At 44.2% G+C, this 22,945-nt stretch overlaps 1 protein-coding gene across 1 annotated transcript in view; it reads left to right on the forward strand.

Annotated features, from left to right (window-relative positions):
• The first annotated feature begins 293 nt into the window (after positions 1 to 293).
• Positions 294 to 22,945, forward strand: part of LOC134655421 (dnaJ homolog subfamily C member 13) — a 65,673-nt gene continuing 43,021 nt past the window's right edge. The window contains exons 1-12 of the mRNA XM_063510889.1: positions 294 to 493; positions 829 to 1,175; positions 1,630 to 1,765; positions 2,222 to 2,432; positions 5,043 to 5,178; positions 5,373 to 5,491; positions 6,068 to 6,214; positions 13,484 to 13,583; positions 16,218 to 16,390; positions 18,694 to 18,901; positions 20,382 to 20,537; positions 21,555 to 21,694. Coding sequence (XP_063366959.1) covers positions 840 to 1,175; positions 1,630 to 1,765; positions 2,222 to 2,432; positions 5,043 to 5,178; positions 5,373 to 5,491; positions 6,068 to 6,214; positions 13,484 to 13,583; positions 16,218 to 16,390; positions 18,694 to 18,901; positions 20,382 to 20,537; positions 21,555 to 21,694 — 1,862 coding nt within the window. The 5' untranslated portion in view covers positions 294 to 493; positions 829 to 839. The remainder of the gene's footprint in view (positions 494 to 828; positions 1,176 to 1,629; positions 1,766 to 2,221; positions 2,433 to 5,042; positions 5,179 to 5,372; positions 5,492 to 6,067; positions 6,215 to 13,483; positions 13,584 to 16,217; positions 16,391 to 18,693; positions 18,902 to 20,381; positions 20,538 to 21,554; positions 21,695 to 22,945) is intronic.

Here is a 22,945-nt window from a genome sequence, read left to right on the forward strand (position 1 = left end):
AATATATTTAAATTTAAACAAAATTGTGTGCAGTATTTACTTCTGATTGATATAAATGTATACTTTTGTTAATAATAAAAGTTCACCAGCACATGATTTTCAAACGATCTTTAACTTTTGACATTTGTCAGACGGTAGTGTTACTGCTCTTAAAAATATGCTGACAACGTATTGACAGCATAACTTCTAATGTTTATTTTGGTCCAAAATTATAATTTTGTGCATTTTCCTGTAAATTTTCAAAACAATAACACAACGTTGATTATTTTATCGAAGTAAGAACTAGAAATAAGCTTTCTTATGTACTTAAATTTTCGTCACTTTGGCAATTATCCACGTTGGCAATTCCAATGCTGAACTGTCAATTTCAGCGATTTGTCGGTCCGTAAGCTAGACCTCCTTATTGTTGAATTTATAACAAATTTTGTATACTATGTGGTTCCTATCCGATATTAGCTAAAACGATTGTAGCTCGACTGTCCGCCTCTTAATTGTGAGTATTACATGAATGCCAAAACCATTTCCAGCCCGGCAAAAATATGTTTCGCGAGTCGTTGTTTACACGTCTTCATCGAACATTATTGTTTCATATATTTACAAAGGGGAGGATTCGACCTGAAGTTATTTTCAGGAAGTGTGTCTAATGTCGAATCTAATGTTTAGGAAGTGAATGAAACTGTGTGAACAGCAGATTCATTGAGAGCATTAATTTAATAATTACCTGCTTTGTCATAATGTTAGCGTTCCCATAACAAGATTTGATTTTTTTATGGGAATTTCCTTGAAACAGGTCACTGTCGATATAAATTATCACAACCATTGTTGCAGGCAATGCTAAAATGATTCCACTAAAAGACAACCAGGATGTGGCGTCATTTCTCGTCACCAAGCACTCATGGAAGGGCAAGTACAAGCGGGTGTTCTCGGTGGGTACCCACGGGATCACCACATACAACCCGGACAGGCTGGAGGTGACCAACAAGTGGCTGTACGCGGATGTGGTCACCGTGGCCTCGGCGAAACACTCCAACTCCTCAGCCAACCAGGACTTCATGCTGGTGATGAAGAAAGAAAAAAAGGTGGACACTATGAAGTTCTCGTCTGAACATAAGTGTCTGATCCTCACTGAGGCTTTCAAGTATAGGCATTTGTTTGCTGAGAAGAAAGATGTTCTTGTAAGTTTTTTTAAATGTAATTTTGGAGGGATAGTTTTCACTTTTTCAGTCAGCCGAAACCATTTAAAAATCACATAAAAACAATTTAGAGTTCTTAACCTGTCATCTACCAAGCTGTAAAAAAAAGCACCCCTCTATCTACCCAGGCCGGAGATCTCCGGCCATTATCAAAGCAAACTCAGAAACTCAAAACCTTGACAAATGTGTATGGCTCTTTTTTGGCCGGAGATATCCAGCTTGGGTAGAGACAGGTTAATAAAATGTAATGAAAACACTGGAATACTGACATCTGCTCTGTTATCATATGTTACTAGGATAAGTTATGTCATTTGACTCATCACTATTAAATAAGTTCAAGTCTAATATTAATCAACATTCTCATTTCATTATCATACTATATTTAACATTTCTAATGTATTTAGATGCACTTCAATATTATTGTTTTTTCTTACAGAGATTTCAAGCGTATAAGCACCACTGGAGTGGGACCAGATTGCCAATAGTTCTTGAGGTTGGACCCTGTGCTTTAGAGCAACTGGACCCATCAACACATACACTCTTAGCTAGCTACCCTTACTCTGATATCCAAGGTAATACTTGTAGTTTAGTATTAATAGGTTTTTATAGTGGAATATTTAAAAATGAAAAATCATGGCAGGCAGGATAAATTACTCTGATCCGATAGGGTTATTTCTAACCCATAGTTATCTAAGTAATGTACAGAATTGACTTCCAGAGAACTTTAAAAAATCTTATTTATTTTTACCGGTAATAGAAGAATGGCATGAGGCATTCTTTTCCTGTTTATCTTCATAGAAATGATTTCATACAAATATTTGCAAAACCTTAGCAGTTACCAGCAACAATTTACTGTAAAAATAGAGTTTATATATCTCAGCTAGCAAAATGATGGCCAATCAACTATCCAATCTGACAGGATTTGTAATATGACATTGCAAGGATTTTGCAAATTGGTTGAACCAGTCTCTAGGATAAAGAAACACTGCTTAGGTCAATAAAATTAATGTTATATTTCTTTGTTTAAGGTATCCTCCCAGTGAGAGATGTCTCCGGAGGCTTTGTCCTGGCCGTCGGGGGCTACAGTCGCCTCCACCTCTTCTCCAACGCCATGGACCATCAAACTATCATCAACAAGATGCTGGAAATGGCCAATCTAACACTGAGTATTAGTATAAAAGTACTGAACACAATGATCACTTTGGAGGATTACCACAATCAAAGATTTGGAAAGTACAGGTATGACTCATTTCATTTGATTATTTTTATAGATATGATTCAAAATGATAAAACATATTCAAGTGGGTTATCTATTAAACATATCTGATGATCAGAGAATCAGCACCCGTTCAATGAATTTAACTGATACTTCTAATCAGATGGGATTTTCACCCAGAGCCTACTACTTCGTAGGCAAAGTCACTACCGACTAGTCTAGAAGGCCCCGTTACTAATGGTTTCCAATTGGAATCAAACTACAATTCCTAGTATTTCCATTTCCTGTTTAAATTATAGTTACATCAACCCTTATCATTTGTTTATAGGAAAGAATAGGTCTGCATTGTTCATAATAATCATAATAGTGTTACCATGTTACCAAGTATTTTGCTTAACAAGTTTTTCTTATCAATGGCCTATTAAACAAAAGTCGGTACGCTTTTTGTATGCGTTGCGTCCAAGATTATTAAATATGAAAAGGTTTCGTTGCGGGATGTACTGTATGTAACACATTGAGTATCGGGAACCCGCTCGGCGGGCGCTCTGTTCGTAGTCGCTTTGTTCAACAAAGCGGGAAAACGCTAGAATCGGCTACGCGTGTGGCGCTACGAAAACGTTGGCAGTGAATGCGTTTGAACTGAGCTACAGTGCGCGATAAAGAAATAAATGCTGCAACAGTATCATGGTCACATTTTTATCACCTGTCATGTCATGCGTCACTTTCGCACTTACATACTGGTTAGAACATGACAGGCATGGTGACAAATGATAAAGAGCCGACCATCTTAGCCCTACGGACATTTAAATATTATCCCTTCATTCTTTCATCAAGTAAAAATAAAATTATTTTAAATAATAAATTAATGATGTCAACGAACTCCCAATTCGGAACAAACCGAACCGTTAGCATGTTTACGGATGAGTCATTTATCATTTGACCTTGCTAGCTGTGCCATCGAACTGACAAATTATAACCCTTATTGTAAAGGACATAGGGTCCTCAAATGGTCAGAGAGTGTTGCTGTTTATATGAAACAGGAATTATCTATATCGTATACAATTACATACCTACGTTGTTTCACATGAAAGTGTTTTAATTAGGTCCATCCGTTAGGACAAATATATTTAGCTGTCGCAATAGTTCGGCTATATTATAACTGCAGTAATATACGAAACTTTTAAAAACCTGTTACTAATATATTACCTATTACTCGCAGCGCATCTCGATATACATACCATATGAAAGACAATGATAGAGGACCTTAAACGCTATCGATTTGACCGCCATGATCCATCATTACAGTTTACAGTCAAAAATTCGAAGCGCTGGTGGCCTAGCGGTAAGAGCGTGCGACTTGCAATCCGGAGGTCGCGGGTTCGAACCCCGGCGTACCAATGAGTTTTTCGGAACTTAATTATGTACGAAATATCATTTGATATTTACCAGTCGGTTTTCGGTGAAGGAAAACATCGTGAGGAAACCGGACTAATCCCAATACGGGCCTAGTTTACCCTGTGGGTTGGAAGGTCAGATGGCAGTCGCTTTCGTAAAAACTAGTGCCCACGCCAATTACTGGGATTCGTTGCCAAGCGGACCCCAGGCTCCCATGAGCCGTGGCAAAATACCGGGACAACGCGAGGAAGATGATGATGTCAAGACAAATTCGACTTATAATCATAAATTTTGAAAGGACCAAAGTTACAAATGTAAGCTTAATACGATTCACGAAGAAAACAAAATTGCTAATCGATTTTTCTGAATACACATAGGGGTCTAATCGGTAATTCACACATCGGTAGAATATATCAGTATTTCTAAATTAGCGCACTTGATTCACCTGACTTTATTTATTGTTCGATCGAAAGCGAAAGTCTGCGTTTCATCTTCGGCGAAAATACGGCAGTTCTCGTTTAAAGCTCGTATTTCTCAATCGATTCTCGTGAAATGTTGTTTGCAGGTTGATTGAATTGATTTGTTTTTCGATTCTGGTTCTGGTCCTGGTGCATGGACATGTTTCAACCGTAATATTAACGCATTACGGTCGACATCTATCCATGCACTTTTGAACGCCACTTTACTTACCCATATTAAATGTTATTTTACTACACGAACATAAGTACAATAGACAGACTTAGAATGTATGCCGAATGAAAGTGATTCATACTTTTTGCAGACTTGATAATTGCATAATTAGTGATGTTTGTTTTAATAATGAGAGCCGTATAATAAAGTTGTCTTTGTCTAATCTAAAATCATTGTAGTTGTCTAAATACAACGTTACGCGATGTGTTATTATTGCGTCAGATTTTGGGTCAAATCTAATTAAGTTCGAGTTATACTTTTTATACTGTCTGTAACCTAGAACGATACTTTGTAATTGTATGTATAATGCAAGAAATTACTAGTGATGAAATGAGAATGGTATGCGAATTGCCTTTGCCAATCAATTTAACTATTTACATGCGGTTTTAATTGAGCCAGTTGAGGATGTTTGCGGCCTGCCCGGCTTGATTTAACAAAATCAATGAATGAAATTATTTCAAAACTCTAGGGTTGCCAGATTTTCCATAGATTTTTTCCACCGAACCATACCGAACTATTGCTTATTGAGCTTTCTTCACTTATTCTAGTGGCGACCAACATCAGACCTCGCTGAGCGAGTTCATAGTTCACAAAGTGAACCCAGCGCGGCACATGGAGCCGATGCGGCGTACACTTTGTCTATCCGACACATGTATTTTGGAGCGCGACCCGCAGACCTATTCGGTGAGTACACATTAGTTCTAGTTCACAAAAACTATTTTGGACGAAAGCTAGTCAAATTTTGGAGACAAAATGAAACAACAGGATTTCTGTATCAAAAGAACCCAACCCAAATCTTCTTGATCTCTTGTCTGTCTGTAGATATATATAAAACTTATTGAAAGTGTTTTTTTTTGAACAAAACCTGTTTATTTTAGGTTGTCTGCCTTCGTCCTCTGAGCGATGTGTTCGCTTTGGTCAGGGACCGGGACCACCCACAAAAGTTCTCCATCGAGTACATGAATGGACAGACCCGAACTTACATGGCCGGCGAAAGGTAAGGAATTCGTATTCGAATAACTTGAATAATGGTTTTGACTCTTGTGACCCGATTGAGTCTTTAAGATTCTTTAAGGAGCTCAACTGTTTCAAATTAGGCGGGCCGGCAGGAAGCTCGATTCCTGTGAAGTTTGAAACTTAATTGTACTTACCGCTACTGATGTATATAGTCTTAAAGTCAAGTTCTATCACGCAAGCAAACAAATTATTGATTTGATTAGCTAATATTTTTTTCCTATACATGTTTAACCTCGTTTAGCTTTATAAACTGTTTTCCATACAAAATTATTGCTTGTATTTTATTGAATGAATGAATGAATGAAATCGTTTATTTCAGGCAACTAGTGGCCCATACATAAATACCTTAAAACTAGCATACATATTATAAAAATATAACTAAACACTAAAAAACACATTATGATTGCGATGCATTACGCAACCCCGCAGTGTCAGGGAACCGGCCGCGGAACCGCCGAAACTTGACACCCTTCGGCCAAAACTCCTCCTTGGTGAAGGTCGCTAGATGTTCAGTCGGAACGGTCACCACAAACGAATTAAAATTCGCATATTACAGAGACGCCCTGTTGGCGTCTCTCCTGGACGGCGTGCGCTCGGCCGGGCAGCGCGACGTGCACGTGCGCTCGGGCGCCACGCCGCGCGGCTACCGGCTCGGCCCGCTGCACCAGCCCGTCGACGAGGAGACCGAGTCCAACCACCTCAGGTATCACAACCCCCTCTCTCTCTCTCTCTCTCTCTCTCTCTCTCTCTCTCTCTCTCTCTCTCTCTCTCTTTTTAGCCCTTTTCAATCTTTAAGATGTAGGCCTCCTTCAATTTTTGCCATTCTGTTCTATCATAGAGAAATATAGTAAGACAAGAGTGCTCACTCCATACATCAGTTCAGACTATTAATTTCAGTGTCTACATCTAGCATCGAGTAGCGGAACTATCAGTACTGCTACTTGACAATAGATGTAGCACCGACCGGAAAGTCTTATCTCAACAGCATAAGACTTTCCGGTCGGTGCTACATCTATTGTCAAGTAGCAGTACTGATAGTTCCGCTACTCGATGCTAGATGCTAATAGTCTTTTTGGTACTAAAACTGATGTATGGAGTGAGCACTCTATGTATTTTTTTCTCTATGGTTCTATTTTGTGGTCTTTGCACCCATTTTGATCCAGCCGTTCTCTTGATGTCGTCATACCAACGCATTTTTGGTTTACCTGCTGGGCGTGACTCTCCCCACGGTCTCCACTCTACCAGCCTCTTACACCACGAGTAGGGTTTGCAATCCGGATCCGGAATGTATGAAATTATCCGGATCTAGATCCGGATCCGCGGATCTTCCCATACATTTCGGATCCGTCATGCAAACCCTAACCACGAGCCGTCTTTACGGGCCACATGTCCAGCCCACTCCCACTTCAGTTTCGCCATTCGTCTGGTTACGTCAGTGACTTTGCTATGTTCCCGAAGCCAGTTGTTTGTTTTCCTGTCCCTAAGTGATATTCCCACACAACCCTATACCTGGGTCAATCAACTATTTCTTGTTGTTATTCTGTCCCATCAGCGAGGTGACAATAGTAGCATAGATTGTTAGAAGAACTGCTGTACCATGTTCTACTAACATGCTCAGTAGATGTCCCATTATGGAAAGGTCTTATAACTACCATAAAATGCAAGTTTGGTTCATTTAAATAAGAAAGAGAAAGAATTTTAAGAGTGACTCAGGAGATCGTAACCATAGGAACGTGTGACAAGAAAAAGTTGATTAACCCACGCGCGTACTGACCACCAATATACCGCCAACTGTCTAATTCACAATCACTAGAAACAGTGTTGCCAATAGGGAATATGACGCGAAACTCTGCGTAGGGGACGCCGCTACCACATTCCATGACAATCTGAAGGTAGACCCTCGAGGCTAGACTTTCGAGACTTTTTCGAGAAAGTCGATTTTTTGTTATATAACCTCTCTATCACTCTTGCATATTTTCCCGGTAGGCCCTTTGTAAACAAATCGCCTTAATGCATCAATGTCATATTTTATTATCTGCAGTGAAAACATGTCAAAAGATTTTTTTTTTTATATTATAGGACATTCTTACACAAATTGACTAAGCCCCACGGTAAGCTCAAGAAAGCTTGTGTTGTGGGTACTCAGACAACGATATAACTACATACAGTTATATATAATATACAAATACTTAAATACATAGAAAACAACCATGGCTCAGGAACAAATATCTGTGATCATCACACAAATAAATGCCCTTACTGGGATTCGAACCCAGGACCGCGGCTTCACAGGCAGGGTCATTACCCACTAGGCCAGACCGGTTGTCAAAATATCGGTCGTCAGATATTGGACAGATGGAATACCACCCTTAGTCGGGATACTCATGCATCAGAAAATATAAAAATTTTACCTTCCAATAAAATTATTATTATGTTTCCTTCCACGTCTGAGATCTTCATTGGAGAGCGTAACGTCTCCGGTGACCGATAGATGCCGCTAGCGTCTATGTAGTCGCTCCGCCGCCTTGCCGTGACGTAGTTCCGCTTCCCTTTCCTGCAAACAGACGCCCGCCCCCCGCCACTCGCCGCCGCTATGTCATTGTTGAGGAGAAGTACCGTCGGTATAAAAGTAGCCTAGTAGCCTGCCAGGAAGGCATTACTCAGATCTCAGACGTGGAAGGAAACATAATAATAATTTTATTGGAAGGTAAAATTTTTATATTATGTGTTCCGTTCCACGTCTGAGATCTTCATTGAGACCTGTTTATTATCTCCTGGTGGCGAGTCAGCGGGCGCGCAAGCGTTAGGGCTACACCTACTGTCATATAACTCAGAGAAAGAATAAATATATACGCCTTATTGCAACCCATGAAATCACAATAACTCGTTATAATGATGCATTACAGGAAATTGAGAATTTAAACTGTAATCCCAGGTTCGAATCTGACGTTAAACTGGTTTGAGAGATTTCTCATTCGAAATCGCATCCGATCCGCAGAATCTCGGCGATAGGATCGTCTAAAGAAAGAGTCATGATCCCAATTAACTTAAGCCAAAATATCGCTAAGTAATTGGATAGTTTTCCAGCTAATTTAGTGATTAAGTACATCATGGATCGAAAGCAATCGTAGGCGAGGCCGGATTGGATGAGACTACTGTGTCTGAAGGAAATAAGCGCAGTGTCCCTAACATTTTGTGTAATTCTCACAAGTTGACGTACCCAGACTACCTACTGGGTCTATACTTTATTCCGAAGCTTCTAAGAGAGTCCAGTCGGTGAGACACGTTATCTGGTTTAGAACCGAATTTCGGACACAAAATAATAGCGTCAAAGTTATCTGTGTAATTGCCTGGGCTACAGTGTAGTAGGGTAAGGTCATTGACCCTGCGGCCTGATGCTAACAGTAAAGGTGCGGCAGCTCTTCTATATAGGTACGATGTAGGATTATTCAAGTTAGGGCAAGTAATTTGAATAAGATTTCTCGCGTCCCAAGCTGGTGGTTTGGGAGGCGCTGGTCTCGCTATTAATGACGATGGACGAAGGCATAGTGTCCGATAGTGGTTCACATACAGCACTTGTTACAGGCTTCTGAACAAGTATCATTTTGAAAGCTAACATGGAGAATAGAAATAGATGTCTGAGATAGCTTGCTACTTCACTGGGTATTAGAGGTACCTGGCAGTCGATCTCATTTTTGATGCACCATGAAGATCATTTCTACATTGTGGGCGTACAGCGACCTCGACAAGGGGACGATCTAGGGAGTGCTCCCCGGTAATGGTTTTCTAGACAACCTTTACCGGACCCGGAAATACCCGGTTATCGCCGGCTCGGTGTTGGAGCGTCCTATCTGACAGGAGCTACGCCTCGATTCTTAAGGTCGTTGACTTGTAAGGGATGGTGGTCTGACGTTGTGTTCACTAGGACCGCCAGTAAATTGCAAGCTTACCACAGCTGCGAGAAAGCTCTCCTCATCACGCCGTCACAGTAAACAGACTAGCCTGGGAGGTGGAGATATCCATGCCAAGTCGTATCACCGGCAGCTGCCAAACGCGTCGTGGTAGCACTTCAAAGAGTCGATTAAGACATACCGTGGTACAGTGCGGGGGCTCTCGAAAGCGGAGAGGCCGACCAACAAGGTGCCTATCAGGCGAAGATAGTCTTGGCGGCTTCTGGGCGCAGCTGCCACTCGGGGGACGCAGTGACTTTTTGATAAACCGTCGCCTTTGGGGGTTATACCGACCTGGTAAGTAGCAAAGAACCAGCGCGAACTATAGACGATCTGCTGGCATCAGCAGTTTTTTCGACAACCGTAGTAACGGTTGTATGTTTGTAGTACACTCCTGTCGTCAGCGCTGCAGGTGCGGCCCGTTAACCATTACTCTCCACTTGAAGGGCCTCACTTCGTACATTGTCTACCATTATTAACGGACTACAGGTATAAGGTGAGGATTACGACGGTGCAATCTCCATAAACTAACGTTTGCGAATTTGAGACTGAACAGGAGGCATCGAGTATAGTTTCTGTGAGAAACTCGGCAGCAAGGCAGGTCTGTATGTTGAGAAAACGAAAAACCTTCAGTCAAACTTGTATAGGAGCATGGTAGCATGCTTTTAAGGAAATCGCACTGATGAAATCAAGTCTAAAATCGATTTTGGCGCTTTGCTTAACAAAACTGTTTCGATAAAGTCGAAGACAGACAGATGGAAACTGCTGGAGTCCTCCTGGCCCCTTTCTCTTGGCACCGGAAACACAAGCTCGTTCAGGCGCAGCGGGTTTATTTGTCCCATTTTGTTTATTAGGGGCTTGGCGAACGAGTTCGTCTTTGTAAGACGGAACTTAAGCTGGAGAGCGCGGGCAAGCAGAGAGATAATTATGTGAACACTGCAAACCTTTTCAATGCCTTCAACCTCGGTTTTGAGCGGAGCACACGGGACCTTGTCTGCCGTCGCCTCCGTCGCCTTGGCGACGGAGGAATCCTTAACCGAAAGCAAGGGTTTAGCGGTCTGTTCGTGCTGTTGTACCATAGCTATAAGCGCCTGCGTACCTCAATGGGGCCATGTGGACAAGGAAAACTGGTACCGTGGTACACGTGGCGCCGGACGGCAGCGGCGTGGCGCCCGGCCGGCGTCGGCTTGGCGGGCTGCATCGACGCGGCCGCTGGCGATATCATTGGGAACGGCAACAGGTAAGTTTTCTTACGAACAGAACATGGGTGCCATTGCAAAGGACGACAGCGTCGTACTTGCAGCATCGACGTAATTGCCGGCGCTATCATGGCAACCGCCGCCGCTCGGAAGGTGCCGGTGCGTGAGGTGGGCGGCGCCATCGTGGCGGCAGCCACCGCCAGCTCGGGAGGCGCCGGCGCGTGACGCGAGAGGCGCCATCGTGGCGGCAGCCATCGCCAGCTCGGGAGGCGCCGGCGCGTGACGCGAGAGGCGCCATCGTGGCGGCAGCCATCGCCAGCTCGGGAGGCGCCGGCGCGTGACGCGAGAGGCGCCATCGTGGCGGCAGCCATCGCCAGCTCGGGAGGCGCCGGCGCGTGACGCGAGAGGCGCCATCGTGGCGGCAGCCATCGCCAGCTCGGGAGGCGCCGGCGCGTGACGCGAGAGGCGCCATCGTGGCGGCAGCCACCGCCAGCTCGGGTGGCGCCATCGTGGCGGCAGCCACCAACAGCTCGGGAGGCGCCGGCGCGTGACGCGAGAGGCGCCATCGTGGCGGCAGCCATCGCCAGCTCGGGAGGCGCCGGCGCGTGACGCGAGAGGCGCCATCGTGGCGGCAGCCATCGCCAGCTCGGGAGGCGCCGGCGCGTGACGCGAGAGGCGCCATCGTGGCGGCAGCCATCGCCAGCTCGGGAGGCGCCGGCGCGTGACGCGAGAGGCGCCATCGTGGCGGCAGCCATCGCCAGCTCGGGAGGCGCCGGCGCGTGACGCGAGAGGCGCCATCGTGGCGGCAGCCATCGCCAGCTCGGGAGGCGCCGGCGCGTGACGCGAGAGGCGCCATCGTGGCGGCAGCCACCGCCAGCTCGGGTGGCGCCATCGTGGCGGCAGCCACCAACAGCTCGGGAGGCGCCGGCGCGTGACGCGAGAAGCGCCATCGTGGCGGCAGCCACCGCCAGCTCGGGTGGCGCCATCGTGGCGGCAGCCACCAACAGCTCGGGAGGCGCCGGCGCGTGACGCGAGAAGCGCCATCGTGGCGGCAGCCACCGCCAGCTCAGGAGGCGCCGGCGCGTGACGCGAGAGGCGCCATCGTGGCGGCAGCCACCGACATCTCGGGAGGCGCCGACGCGAGAAGCGCCATCGTGGCGGCAGAGGCGCCAGCGCGTGACGCGGGAGGCGCCATCGTGGCGGCAGCCACCAACAGCTCGGGAGGCGCCGGCGCGTGACGCGAGAAGCGCCATCGTGGCGGCAGCCACCGCCAGCTCGGGTGGCGCCGGCGCGCGACGCGAGAGGCGCCATCGTGGCGGCAGCCACCGCGAGCTCGGGTGGCGCCGGCGTGCGACGCGAGAGGCGCCATCGTGGCGGCAGCCACCGACAGCTTGGGAGGCGCCGGCGCGTGACGCGAGAAGCGGCGGGCGGCACCCTTGTGGCGGCCCGACACCGGCTCGCAGGTGCGTGAGGCGAGAGGCGCCATCGTGGCGGCCGGCTCGGGTGGCACCGGAGCGTGAGGTGGGCGGCGCCATCGTGGCGGCCGCCACTTGCTCAGGGGGCGCTGGTGAGGCGAGAGGCGCCATCGTGGCGGCCAGCTCGAGAGGCGCCGACGCGTGAGGCGGGTGCTGCCATCGTGGCGGCCCGCCACTGTTTCGCTGGTGCGTGTGTTTCCACAGAGTGGCTTCCACGTAACTTACCTTCCTTCCACTTTGAGCAGTCGAGATGCAGTAGCGTGCTCCCCGTGGTCCGGTCCGCTTTCACCTTGGCGCCAGGACGGGACCGAGGTCCGCGATCCACCCGCGCCGCGACCGCAGCAACAGGAGCGGGCGCGTGACGTCTCTCGGAGTCCCGCGGACCGGAAGCGCCTGCGCCGCGACACCTTGGGCGCCGGCCCGCAGCGTCGCGGCGTCTCGGAGTCACCTCGGACGACAAGAGAAAGTCGACAGCGCCGACGCGGCGAACGACACGAACTGTCGCGTCGGAAACTAACAACACAAGGTAATACTCCCGGGCTCCGAGCACGAGCACCGACCTCGGCCGACACCTGCGGTAATCGGACGAGAACCGGGGCTTTAGCGTCCAAGTAGGCATTCACAATGCGCTTCCGAACGCCAAATACAGCTAGAATATCATTAAACTGCCTTACCAGATGGTTTGAGACAATCCAAAACTATCCTATTGCAGCGCGGCCCCGGCACCCCACCGCGCCGGGCCGGCCCCGCTCCCCGCGGCAGGCACGATGACGCACGTTCCTCTCCGATGCGGAGCGACTTACGTTACCACGCGTAACAAACGACACTTGAAACCACTTGTTGACGCACTTCCTACTTCACTCTCGAAAATGCGAGTTAACGGTAACGATTTTAGCAGCATGGCATGTAAAAGATAATTTAGCAAGAAAAAAGTGGGTAGAATCGAAAAGCACCGTTGGAAGATCGATCCCGAGACCGCCAAAAGACTAGTAGTGGCGATCTCTGGCTATATCTCGCTATTTAATCGAACAAACTTTGGATCGGAAATTTTTAAAGCGCCATGCTGCAAAAATGTTCGCAAAAAAAAATTTGCGGACCATCGGTCAGGACGGTCGACGAAACAATGACATAGCGGCGGCGAGTGGCGGGGGGCGGGCGTCTGTTTGCAGGAAAGGGAAGCGGAACTACGTCACGGCAAGGCGGCGGAGCGACTACATAGACGCTAGCGGCATCTATCGGTCACCGGAGACGTTACGCTCTCCAATGAAGATCTCAGACGTGGAACGGAACACATAATAAACCTTACCAACACAACATAGAGTCCTAAATTAAAAACGTTTGTCCACAGATTATTCCAGAACCCGGTGGGCATGACGCGAGCGGAGGTGATCGAGCGTTTCAACGCCAATGTCGGCTACAGCGGACTCAACTATTCCGTCAGCGCCGATGTAAGTTTACATACATCATCTTCCTCGCGTTGTCCCGGCATTTTGCCACGGCTCATGGGAGCCTGGGGTCAGCTTGGCAACTAATCCCAGTAATTGGCGTGGGCACTAGTTTTTACGAAAGCGACTGCCATCTGACCTTCCAACCCAGAGGGTAAATTAGGCTCGTATTGGGATTAGTCCGGTTTCCTCACGATGTTTTCCTTCACCGAAAAGCGACTGGTAAATATCAAATGATATTTCGTACATAAGTTCCGAAAAACTCATTGGTACGAGCCGGGGTTCGAACCCGTGACCTCCGGATTGCAAGTCGCACGCTCTTACCGCTAGACCACCAGCGCTGTTTACATACAGTTATTACTAAGTAAAATGGGTTCAGCCCTGCAATTATAGCAAGCACAACAGAACGCGTACAGCCTAAAAATCATACTCCTAAGGCCCAGCCATACAAGAAAATACCCTAAATTTGCCAGTGTAATTTGAACTTATACCGTAGGAAATATAATAAATTTTTCTTTGTGGGAAGTTTTTATCATACAAAAGAAATGCAACTTGAATGAATGAATGAATGAAATCGTTTATTCACAATGAACATATGGTAAAAATAGGATCTTAATTTAAATACATTGCTTCCCATTATACATTCAGTCAATATAGACATGTGAAAATATTTGTCAGTGATATATAGTCACTCAGTCATTTAAAATTAGATACACTTACAGGATTAATGACAATTTTCGCCAATATTTATAATAGTAGATAATTAATTTAGTAACAGGTCAAATAAAATAGTAATCAGAATAAAAAAAAAAGAAATTACAATTAAAATAGGAATAAGTCATGTCTTTTAAATAGATGTAAATTAACTGTCAGGTTATATTCAAAATGTATACAATAAAAATTCGTTAATACTATAAAAACATTTATCGATCAATATGTTATACAGCTTTGTTTTAAACTGGTTTATTGGCAATGTCTTTAAGTCGGCTGGTAGTTTATTAAATATAGTAATGCACATGTTAAAAGCGCTTTTTCTTCTAAGTGCTAATTTGTTACTAGTTTGTAATGCTAACCTACAGCGTCTATGTGACCGTGTTGTTTCCTTATCTTCTACGAACGTGAATAGTTGAATATTGAGTTTTACAAAAACACATATCTCGTAAATATAGAGACAGGGGAAGGATAGTAACTTATGTTTAATAAATAATGGTTTGCAAGGCTCCAGTCTATCTACTCCACAAAGGGTTCGGATACATTTTCTTTGAGCGACAAAGGCGCGATCAGCGCGATTGGTTCCATTTGAAAATAGTTTAAATTTCATCAAACTTGATTAGTATTATACGTGGGACCTTGAGCCTTAGCAGGATATAACTCGTTCTTTTGGCTCTACTGATAATATACTCACCACAATATGTTTACGCGTTTGGTTGTGCAAGAGATATTTGCAGGTGACTGGACATTTTGTATAATCATTACTATTAAAATTGCTTTTACTAACATAAACATAATGCTCGTTCTCTCGAATCAGGACTTGAATTCAGAAACATTTACTAATGGGTGGATCAACTATTTCTTGTTATTATTATGTCCGGTGAGACAAGAGACTATAGTAGCATAGTTTGTTAGAAGACATTGTACATGTAACCCACCTTCTTCTGACACGCTTGGTAAAAGTCTGGTTCACCAAAAAGCGTGTTTGGTGAATTTAAATGCATAAAAATCTGGTTTTAAAAAGTGACCCAGAAGAACGTAACCATGGCAACGAAGTGACAAGAAAAAGTTGATCCACTCTAATAACATCTTGCGATATTATTATTTTTGATTCCCTAATATCAATCACAATATATTAGATGTAATTTGCCTGTACATATATAGATTTTTTTTACTGGCATGTTTCACCCCTACCACAATACATCTAATTTTGTTCTTGTTTTGCATCGTGTTTTGTTTGCCATTTTGATTTGTTTGTGCCTTGTAGGCCCCTTCCCTGTTGTGGCGGATACTTACATGGGATATAGTAAGTCCCCTATATATATTTTTGGGAATTTGACACTTAAATTTGAACCTTGCAGTTTGCGCACGAGGTTCACAATAGCTTGCAATGTAGGTACATTAAACACGGGGATATAAAACTCATTTTTTTTGCGTTTTGGTCAAAGGGGTATCATATTTATAAAAAATTTACATACCTACTCCTAGAAAAATGCTTTAGAGCAATTTTTTTTATCTCATACCTTTTGGTGGAAAGCTCAATATGTGCTTAAATAAAATATTAAAGAAGTTAAGATTCATACAAGTTTCCACCAAAAGTTATAAGTAAGAAACCTTGAAAATCAGATCTTCATTTTACTTGTATGCATATCTCACTCATAGGTTATGCTATGCCATAGATCTAAATTTCTAAAACATGTATTGGGAATGTTCTTGTTCTTTTTTGTTATTCATAAACGCGTTACAAACCTCAATTAGCTAATAATCGTTTGTCCTTATCTGTCATTTTGACTTATCTATTTGTAAGAAAGGGATAAAACACAATTTAACTAAATCAGGCCCGTAAAGTTTTATGAATAAGGGGGTTAATAAATAAGTAGTATGTGAAAAACAAGAACGTGAGTTTGAAATGTTTTCTATTTTCAGCGCCTATTCGCGGAGAATAAGGAGAAGCTGATAACGGGAGCGCTGAGCGCTCTCGTGAACAGCACCGCTACAAGCGCCACGTTGCCTCCGAGAGAGCTGGAGGCGCTGTTTCACGCGCTGAGGCGGCTGTGTGCCAGCAAAGTGGGTTTCGCTGCCTTTACAGCGTTGCCTGGGTATGTAATTATGTCAATAAAACTATCGATTATTCAGCGAGATATAGGTTATATAGGTTTTTACAAATATGTACTCATTTAAGAGTTCTATAGACGTGATAATAAGCTGATAACGGGAGCGCTGAGCGCTCTCGTGAACAGCACCGCTACAAGCGCCACGTTGCCGCCGAGAGAGCTGGAGGCGCTGTTTCACGCGCTGAGGCGGCTGTGTGCTAGTAAAGTGGGTTTCGCTGCTTTCACAGCGTTACCTGGGTATGTAATAATTTCAATAAAACTATCGATTATTCAGTGAGATATAGGTTTACAAATATGTACTCATTTAAGAGTTCCATATACGTGATAATAAGCTGATAACGGGAGCGCTGAGCGCTCTCGTGAACAGCACCGCTACAAGCGCCACGTTGCCGCCGAGAGAGCTGGAGGCGCTGTTTCACGCGCTGAGGCGGCTGTGTGCCAGCAAAGTGGGTTTCGCTGCCTTTACAGCGTTGCCTGGGTATGTAATTATGTCAATAAAACTATCGATTATTCAGCGAGATATAGGTTATATAGGTTTTTACAAATATGTACTCATTTAAGAGTTCTATATACGTGATAATAAGCTGATAACGGGAGCGCTGAGCGCTCTCGTGAACAGCACCGCTACAAGCGCCACGTTGCCGCCGAGAGAGCTGGAGGCGCTGTTTCACGCGCTGAGGCGGCTGTGTGCTAGTAAAGTGGGTTTCGCTGCTTTCACAGCGTTACCTGGGTATGTAATAATTTCAATAAAACTATCGATTATTCAGTGAGATATAGGTTTACAAATATGTACTCATTTAAGAGTTCCATATACGTGATAATAAGCTGATAACGGGAGCGCTGAGCGCTCTCGTGAACAGCACCGCTACAAGCGCCACGTTGCCGCCGAGAGAGCTGGAGGCGCTGTTTCACGCGCTGAGGCGGCTGTGTGCCAGCAAAGTGGGTTTCGCTGCCTTTACAGCGTTGCCTGGGTATGTAATTATGTCAATAAAACTATCGATTATTCAGCGAGATATAGGTTATATAGGTTTTTACAAATATGTACTCATTTAAGAGTTCTATATACGTGATAATAAGCTGATAACGGGAGCGCTGAGCGCTCTCGTGAACAGCACCGCTACAAGCGCCACGTTGCCGCCGAGAGAGCTGGAGGCGCTGTTTCACGCGCTGAGGCGGCTGTGTGCTAGTAAAGTGGGGTTCGCTGCTTTCACAGCGTTACCTGGGTATGTAATAATTTCAATAAAACTATCGATTATTCAGTGAGATATAGGTTTACAAATACTCACTCAATCGTACTCATTTAAGAGTTCCATATACGTGATAATAAGCTGATATCGGGAGCGCTGAGCGCTCTCGTGAACAGCGCGTGCTTCACGCGCTGAGGCGGCTGTGTGCTAGCAAAGTGGGTTTCGCTGCTTTCACAGCGTTGCCTAGGTATGTATTGCAGGTGTTTTGTCAATAAAAAGTAGATTTACGAATATTTAGTTCAGTGTGTGATCCTTTTACGATGTTAGATACTAGTAATATCTAGCCAAGAACGCTTGGAAACAATAGTACATTTTACAAGCGCTACGTTGCCGGCGTGAGAGCTGGAGGCGCTGTTTCACGCGCTGAGGCGGCTATGTGCCAGCAAAGTGGGTTTAGCTGCTTTTACAGCGTTGCCTGGGTATGTATTGCAGGTGTTTTGCCAATAAAAAGTAGATTTACGAATGTTTTAGTTCAGTGTGTGATCCTTTTACGATGTTAGATGCTAGTAATATCTAGCCAAGAACGCTTGGAAACAATAGTACATAATACAAGCGCCACGTTGCCGCCGAGAGAGCTAGAGGCGCTATTTCACGCGCTGAGGCGGCTGTGTGCCAGCAAAGTGGGTTTCGCTGCTTTCACAGCGTTACCTTACCTGGGTATGTATTGTTGACAAATAGATCATTTGTAGGTATAATATTAGTAAAAACAAAGAGTTATTAATTTTAATATCAATAAGTTAATTTTAATTTATTTGTAGTGTATCTTTATTATTAATCTTACGCTAGTCACGCTTAGAGTTAGTTTCGAGCTAGAGGCGTTCTCATACGCCGAGGCTTTACAATATTACCTGCGTAGGTATTAGACACACCGTGGCCAGAAGGGTCGCTGAAGATAGGAACGCGTGGCGCGAGCTTGTGAAAGCCTGCTGCACCTCTGGGATGCCTTAGGACAATAACAGCAACATTAAATACACTATTAATTGATTCTATATTGATACGATTTTTTAACTATGCATGATTGTTACTTATCCTATATCCTAGATTCCGCGAATGGATCGGCACCGCCGTGGTGGGCGCGCTGCGGCGCGGCTCAGCTGCGTGCTCGCACGCGGCGCTCGACGCGGCCTGCGCGCTCATGCAGCCCATGCACCACGAGCCGGACTTACGGCAGGAACAGCTGAACAAGGCCTCCATGCTGGCTACGCAGCCTTTCTTGGAGGGGTTGTTGTCTATGTGGGCGGAACACGTTGTGAGTATAACTACATCACACATTAAAAGGTCGATGATTAATTGATTATATTGACTCAGCGCTCTTAGCTCTAGTGGTGATTTTTTGTTACTACTCAGTGTTAGAATATGTGTAACCATTAGACATTTGGAGGCAGGAGCAGCTGAATAAAGCTTCCATGTTGGCTACGCAACCCTTCCTAGAGGGTTTACTGTCCATGTGGGCGGAACATGTTGTGAGTAAAAAGTTACCAACAAGTTATAGCGACGGCAGCTTGTTCCCATGCGGCACTAGCGGCTTGTACTCTCATGCAGCCCATGCACCACGAGCCGGACTTACGGCAGGAACAGCTGAATAAGGCCTCCATGTTGGCTACACAACCCTTCCTAGAGGGTTTACTGTCCATGTGGGCGGAGCACGTTGTGAGTATAACCACAGAATAAATAATAGTACTAAGTACAGAAGACTCACTCTCTAACAAAACGCGTCTGTTACGATCAGCACAGATATGGCCGCTAGGTGGCGACAGCGCCACGCGCGGCTTATGGCTTTCCCCAAAATTGGGGCGGAACGGATGTACTTTTAGCTACCTGTAGCAAAGCGACGAAATCAAGGAATGAGCCACGCCTAGTATAACTACGGCACACGTTAAAAGGTCGATGATTAATTGATTATATTGACTCGGCGCTCTTAGCTCTAGTGGTGATTTTTTGTTACTACTTAGTGCTAGAATATGTGTAACCATTAGACATTTGGAAGCAGGAGCAGCTGAATAAAGCTTCCATGTTGGCTACGCAACCCTTCCTAGAGGGTTTACTGTCCATGTGGGCGGAACATGTTGTGAGTAAAAAGTTACCAACAAGTTATAGCGACGGCAGCTTGTTCCCATGCGGCACTAGCGGCTTGTACTCTCATGCAGCCCATGCACCACGAACCATACCTGCGGCAGGAACAGCTGAATAAGGCCTCCATGCTGGCTACGCAGCCTTTCTTGGAGGGTGTACTATCCATGTGGGCGGAGCACGTTGTGAGTATAACTACAGCACACGTTAAAAGGTTGATGATTAATTGATTATATTGACTCAGCGCTCTTAGCTCTAGTGGTGATTTCTTGTTACTACTCAGTGCTAGAATATGTGTAACCATCAGACATTTGGCAGACCTGAGGCAGGAACTGAATAAAACTTTCGCTTGAAACGAATTGTGAGACATAAATCAGCGTTCTAAGCTCCAGTCCTGTTAAGCGCTCATCGCTTAAAAGTCTACTAGATATGAGCAAAGTATGTAAGTAGCCACGCATGCTTTCTTGGAAGGCTTACAAGTAAGGTTATCAGTATGACGTAACTAAGTATAAACAAATAAAAAATTTAAAGTAATTTTAGTTTCGGGTAATGGGACGATACAGGTTAGGAGCGCTGTTTAAGTGCTAACCCAGCTAAATCACGTTAAGTTTTGGTGTGTGAAGTTATGACGGCTTCATTAACTATTTATTTTGTTACAGACGGCCGGAAGCGGCGCGCTGGTGGTGGCGGCCATGTTGGATTTCCTCACGTTCGCGCTATGCGTGCCATACAGTGAAACTACGGACGGCAAACAGTTCGACCAGCTTCTAGAAATGGTCGCCAATAGAGGCCGAGTGCTCTTCAAACTGTTTGAGGTACTTGTAAATCATTTACAAAGTAATTAATTTAGTAAGTAATTTAGTGTTATTCTCAATAATGAATTGCATACATAGATTAGGACCATATTAATTTGCATATCACTGTGCGACGAGCCGACGAGTTGATTCCTACTTATGTGTAAACCTATATTAACCTGCATATACACTATCTTATGCAAATATATGAATATGTGACGATTTTTAAAGATTTAGACATACCCAAAAGCGATTGATCGACTATATTCGAGCGCAAGAAATGTATTTGTATTTGTTGATCACATATGAAAAAAGATGCATGCATTAATTTTTGTTCGCTGACCTTTCATACTGCTTGTTCTTAGATAAAACGCTCGGGAAAAAAAGCTGGTCTTGCAGTTCAAATCCTCAACAGCAGCTGATGCCCCTACAAGAATAGATGTCAATGACAATTATTTTCCATCGTTTTTTCACGGAAACGTACGAACGTGTCTTGCTATTTCAGTCAGTCCGGTACAAAAAGTACTGAGGTTGACTGAAGTAGCATGACAAATACTAACGTTTCCGAGAAAATACGATGGAAAACAATACTACATACTGTTGCGAACGCAACCTTTATTTGTATAAAATCTCAATACCTATATATTCCTAATGCAGTAGCTAAACGCGGCCGTCGGGCTCGGCTAGTATTCGGAAGCTTTTCTTAAGCGCCAATAGGACCGCTCCATATACTTTAGAGGCACCTAAATTTAAACCACCTTTTGTACTATTCAAATTATGCAAATCACTCTCTCATCAGCCTTCATACAATAACTACACCACTTCTACATTTAACCGTTTTGGCAAGAACCCTTGTAAACCAGTACTTTGGAGAATTATATCAGTTCACTAAGAATTGAAGCTTTTTATTTGAGTCGTCGAGATCCTGACCTGCACGGCGGCTACACATACTACATCTGTACTTTCAATGCCTATTATTGGGTAGTTTATCCTACCTAAAAAATCATTTACTAATTCAATAGGTACGTTTCTTTACAGCACCCATCAATGGCTATAGTGAAAGGCGCAGGCCTAGTGCTTCGCGCTTTGGTTGAAGAAGGCGGTTCGGGCGTCGGCTCGCGGATGCAAGCACTAGCGTTAGCCGAAGCGGCCTTACCAAGACATCTGCTCACAGCATTGTAAGTTATATTTATTTGGTTTTTTTTTGCACAAAATACAAATAAAATGTATAAATGGCGGACTTAATACCTAAAGGCATTCTCTACCAGACAACCATAGAGCTGTTTAGAGATGTAATAAAAATGGTGCAAGAAGAAAAGTAAGAGAATATAATATTTATTCATTTGCGGGTTTTCTAGTGCCTTAACCTAGACAGCAGGATAACAACTTTTTGATCCTGGATAGGAACGGAGTCGATTGGCGTAAAAAAATGGCAAATGGACAATTTTTTTTGCTGACTGTATTTCTTTCCGAAATTTACAAATGAATGAATGAATGAATGAATAATGCTTTATTCGAAACACACATACACAACAACACTAAAATAGGCTTAAATCTAGGTAAATTAGTAGGTAAGTAACAGTGCTGCGAGGGGTTCCAGAAAAGGATAACACTCAGCATGTGTCGCAGCACATGAGTTGTGTTACGACGCTGATTTTCAGTGTACCCATTGACACTTAAAACAAACACAAAACAACACAGAACATAAAAACAAAACCGAAGCAGAATACAACAGAATGTGCAGTTGACACGGTAATTTATTTACCAAAAACCGGGACATGTTTATTTATAAATATTTGGACAGTACATAATAGTAGTTTATGCAACAGTGATATAATAAGGGTTCTTAAAATTCAAGGGTCGAAGTTACAAAACGAGACGTAGTCGAGTTTTGTAAAAAAAGACCCGAGAATTTTAAGAACCAATTATGAGCTGTTGCATACATTACTTTTTCTATGACAGCTGCACCCGACACAAAACAGTTGAGACTAAGAAAATGGGTTACTTTGTATGAATTATTATGCACACAGCAAAAAAAAAAATTATTGTAAATGAAAACACCTCTTTCAATCAAGATGATCGGAAGTTGAATCTTTAAAAAAAATAAAGCAGTTGTATTATACTCATAAGATGACTGCTAGCAGTCATCTTATGAGCCTATAGACAAATCATTCAAATGACATTGCTTTAGATATCACTGTCAGTCATTTAATTGACACATTTAAGTGCTGGAGTAGAAAAATAGATATATTATACATCTATATAAACTCTAAAGCACAGAAGTCGGTACAAACACAGGTGCCAAGTATTTTAATTTAAAGACTTAAAGAAGATCTCTTAAGACCATTTTTGCTTAGCAGCACGCAAAATACGTCAACTGACTCGCGCGGCTACAGGCCAATATCAACCTTCGTGCATTTCGACAAGGT

Source organism: Cydia amplana, chromosome 16, assembly GCF_948474715.1.
Source record: "Cydia amplana chromosome 16, ilCydAmpl1.1, whole genome shotgun sequence".
In the NCBI taxonomy this organism is placed as follows: Eukaryota; Metazoa; Arthropoda; class Insecta; order Lepidoptera; family Tortricidae; genus Cydia; species Cydia amplana.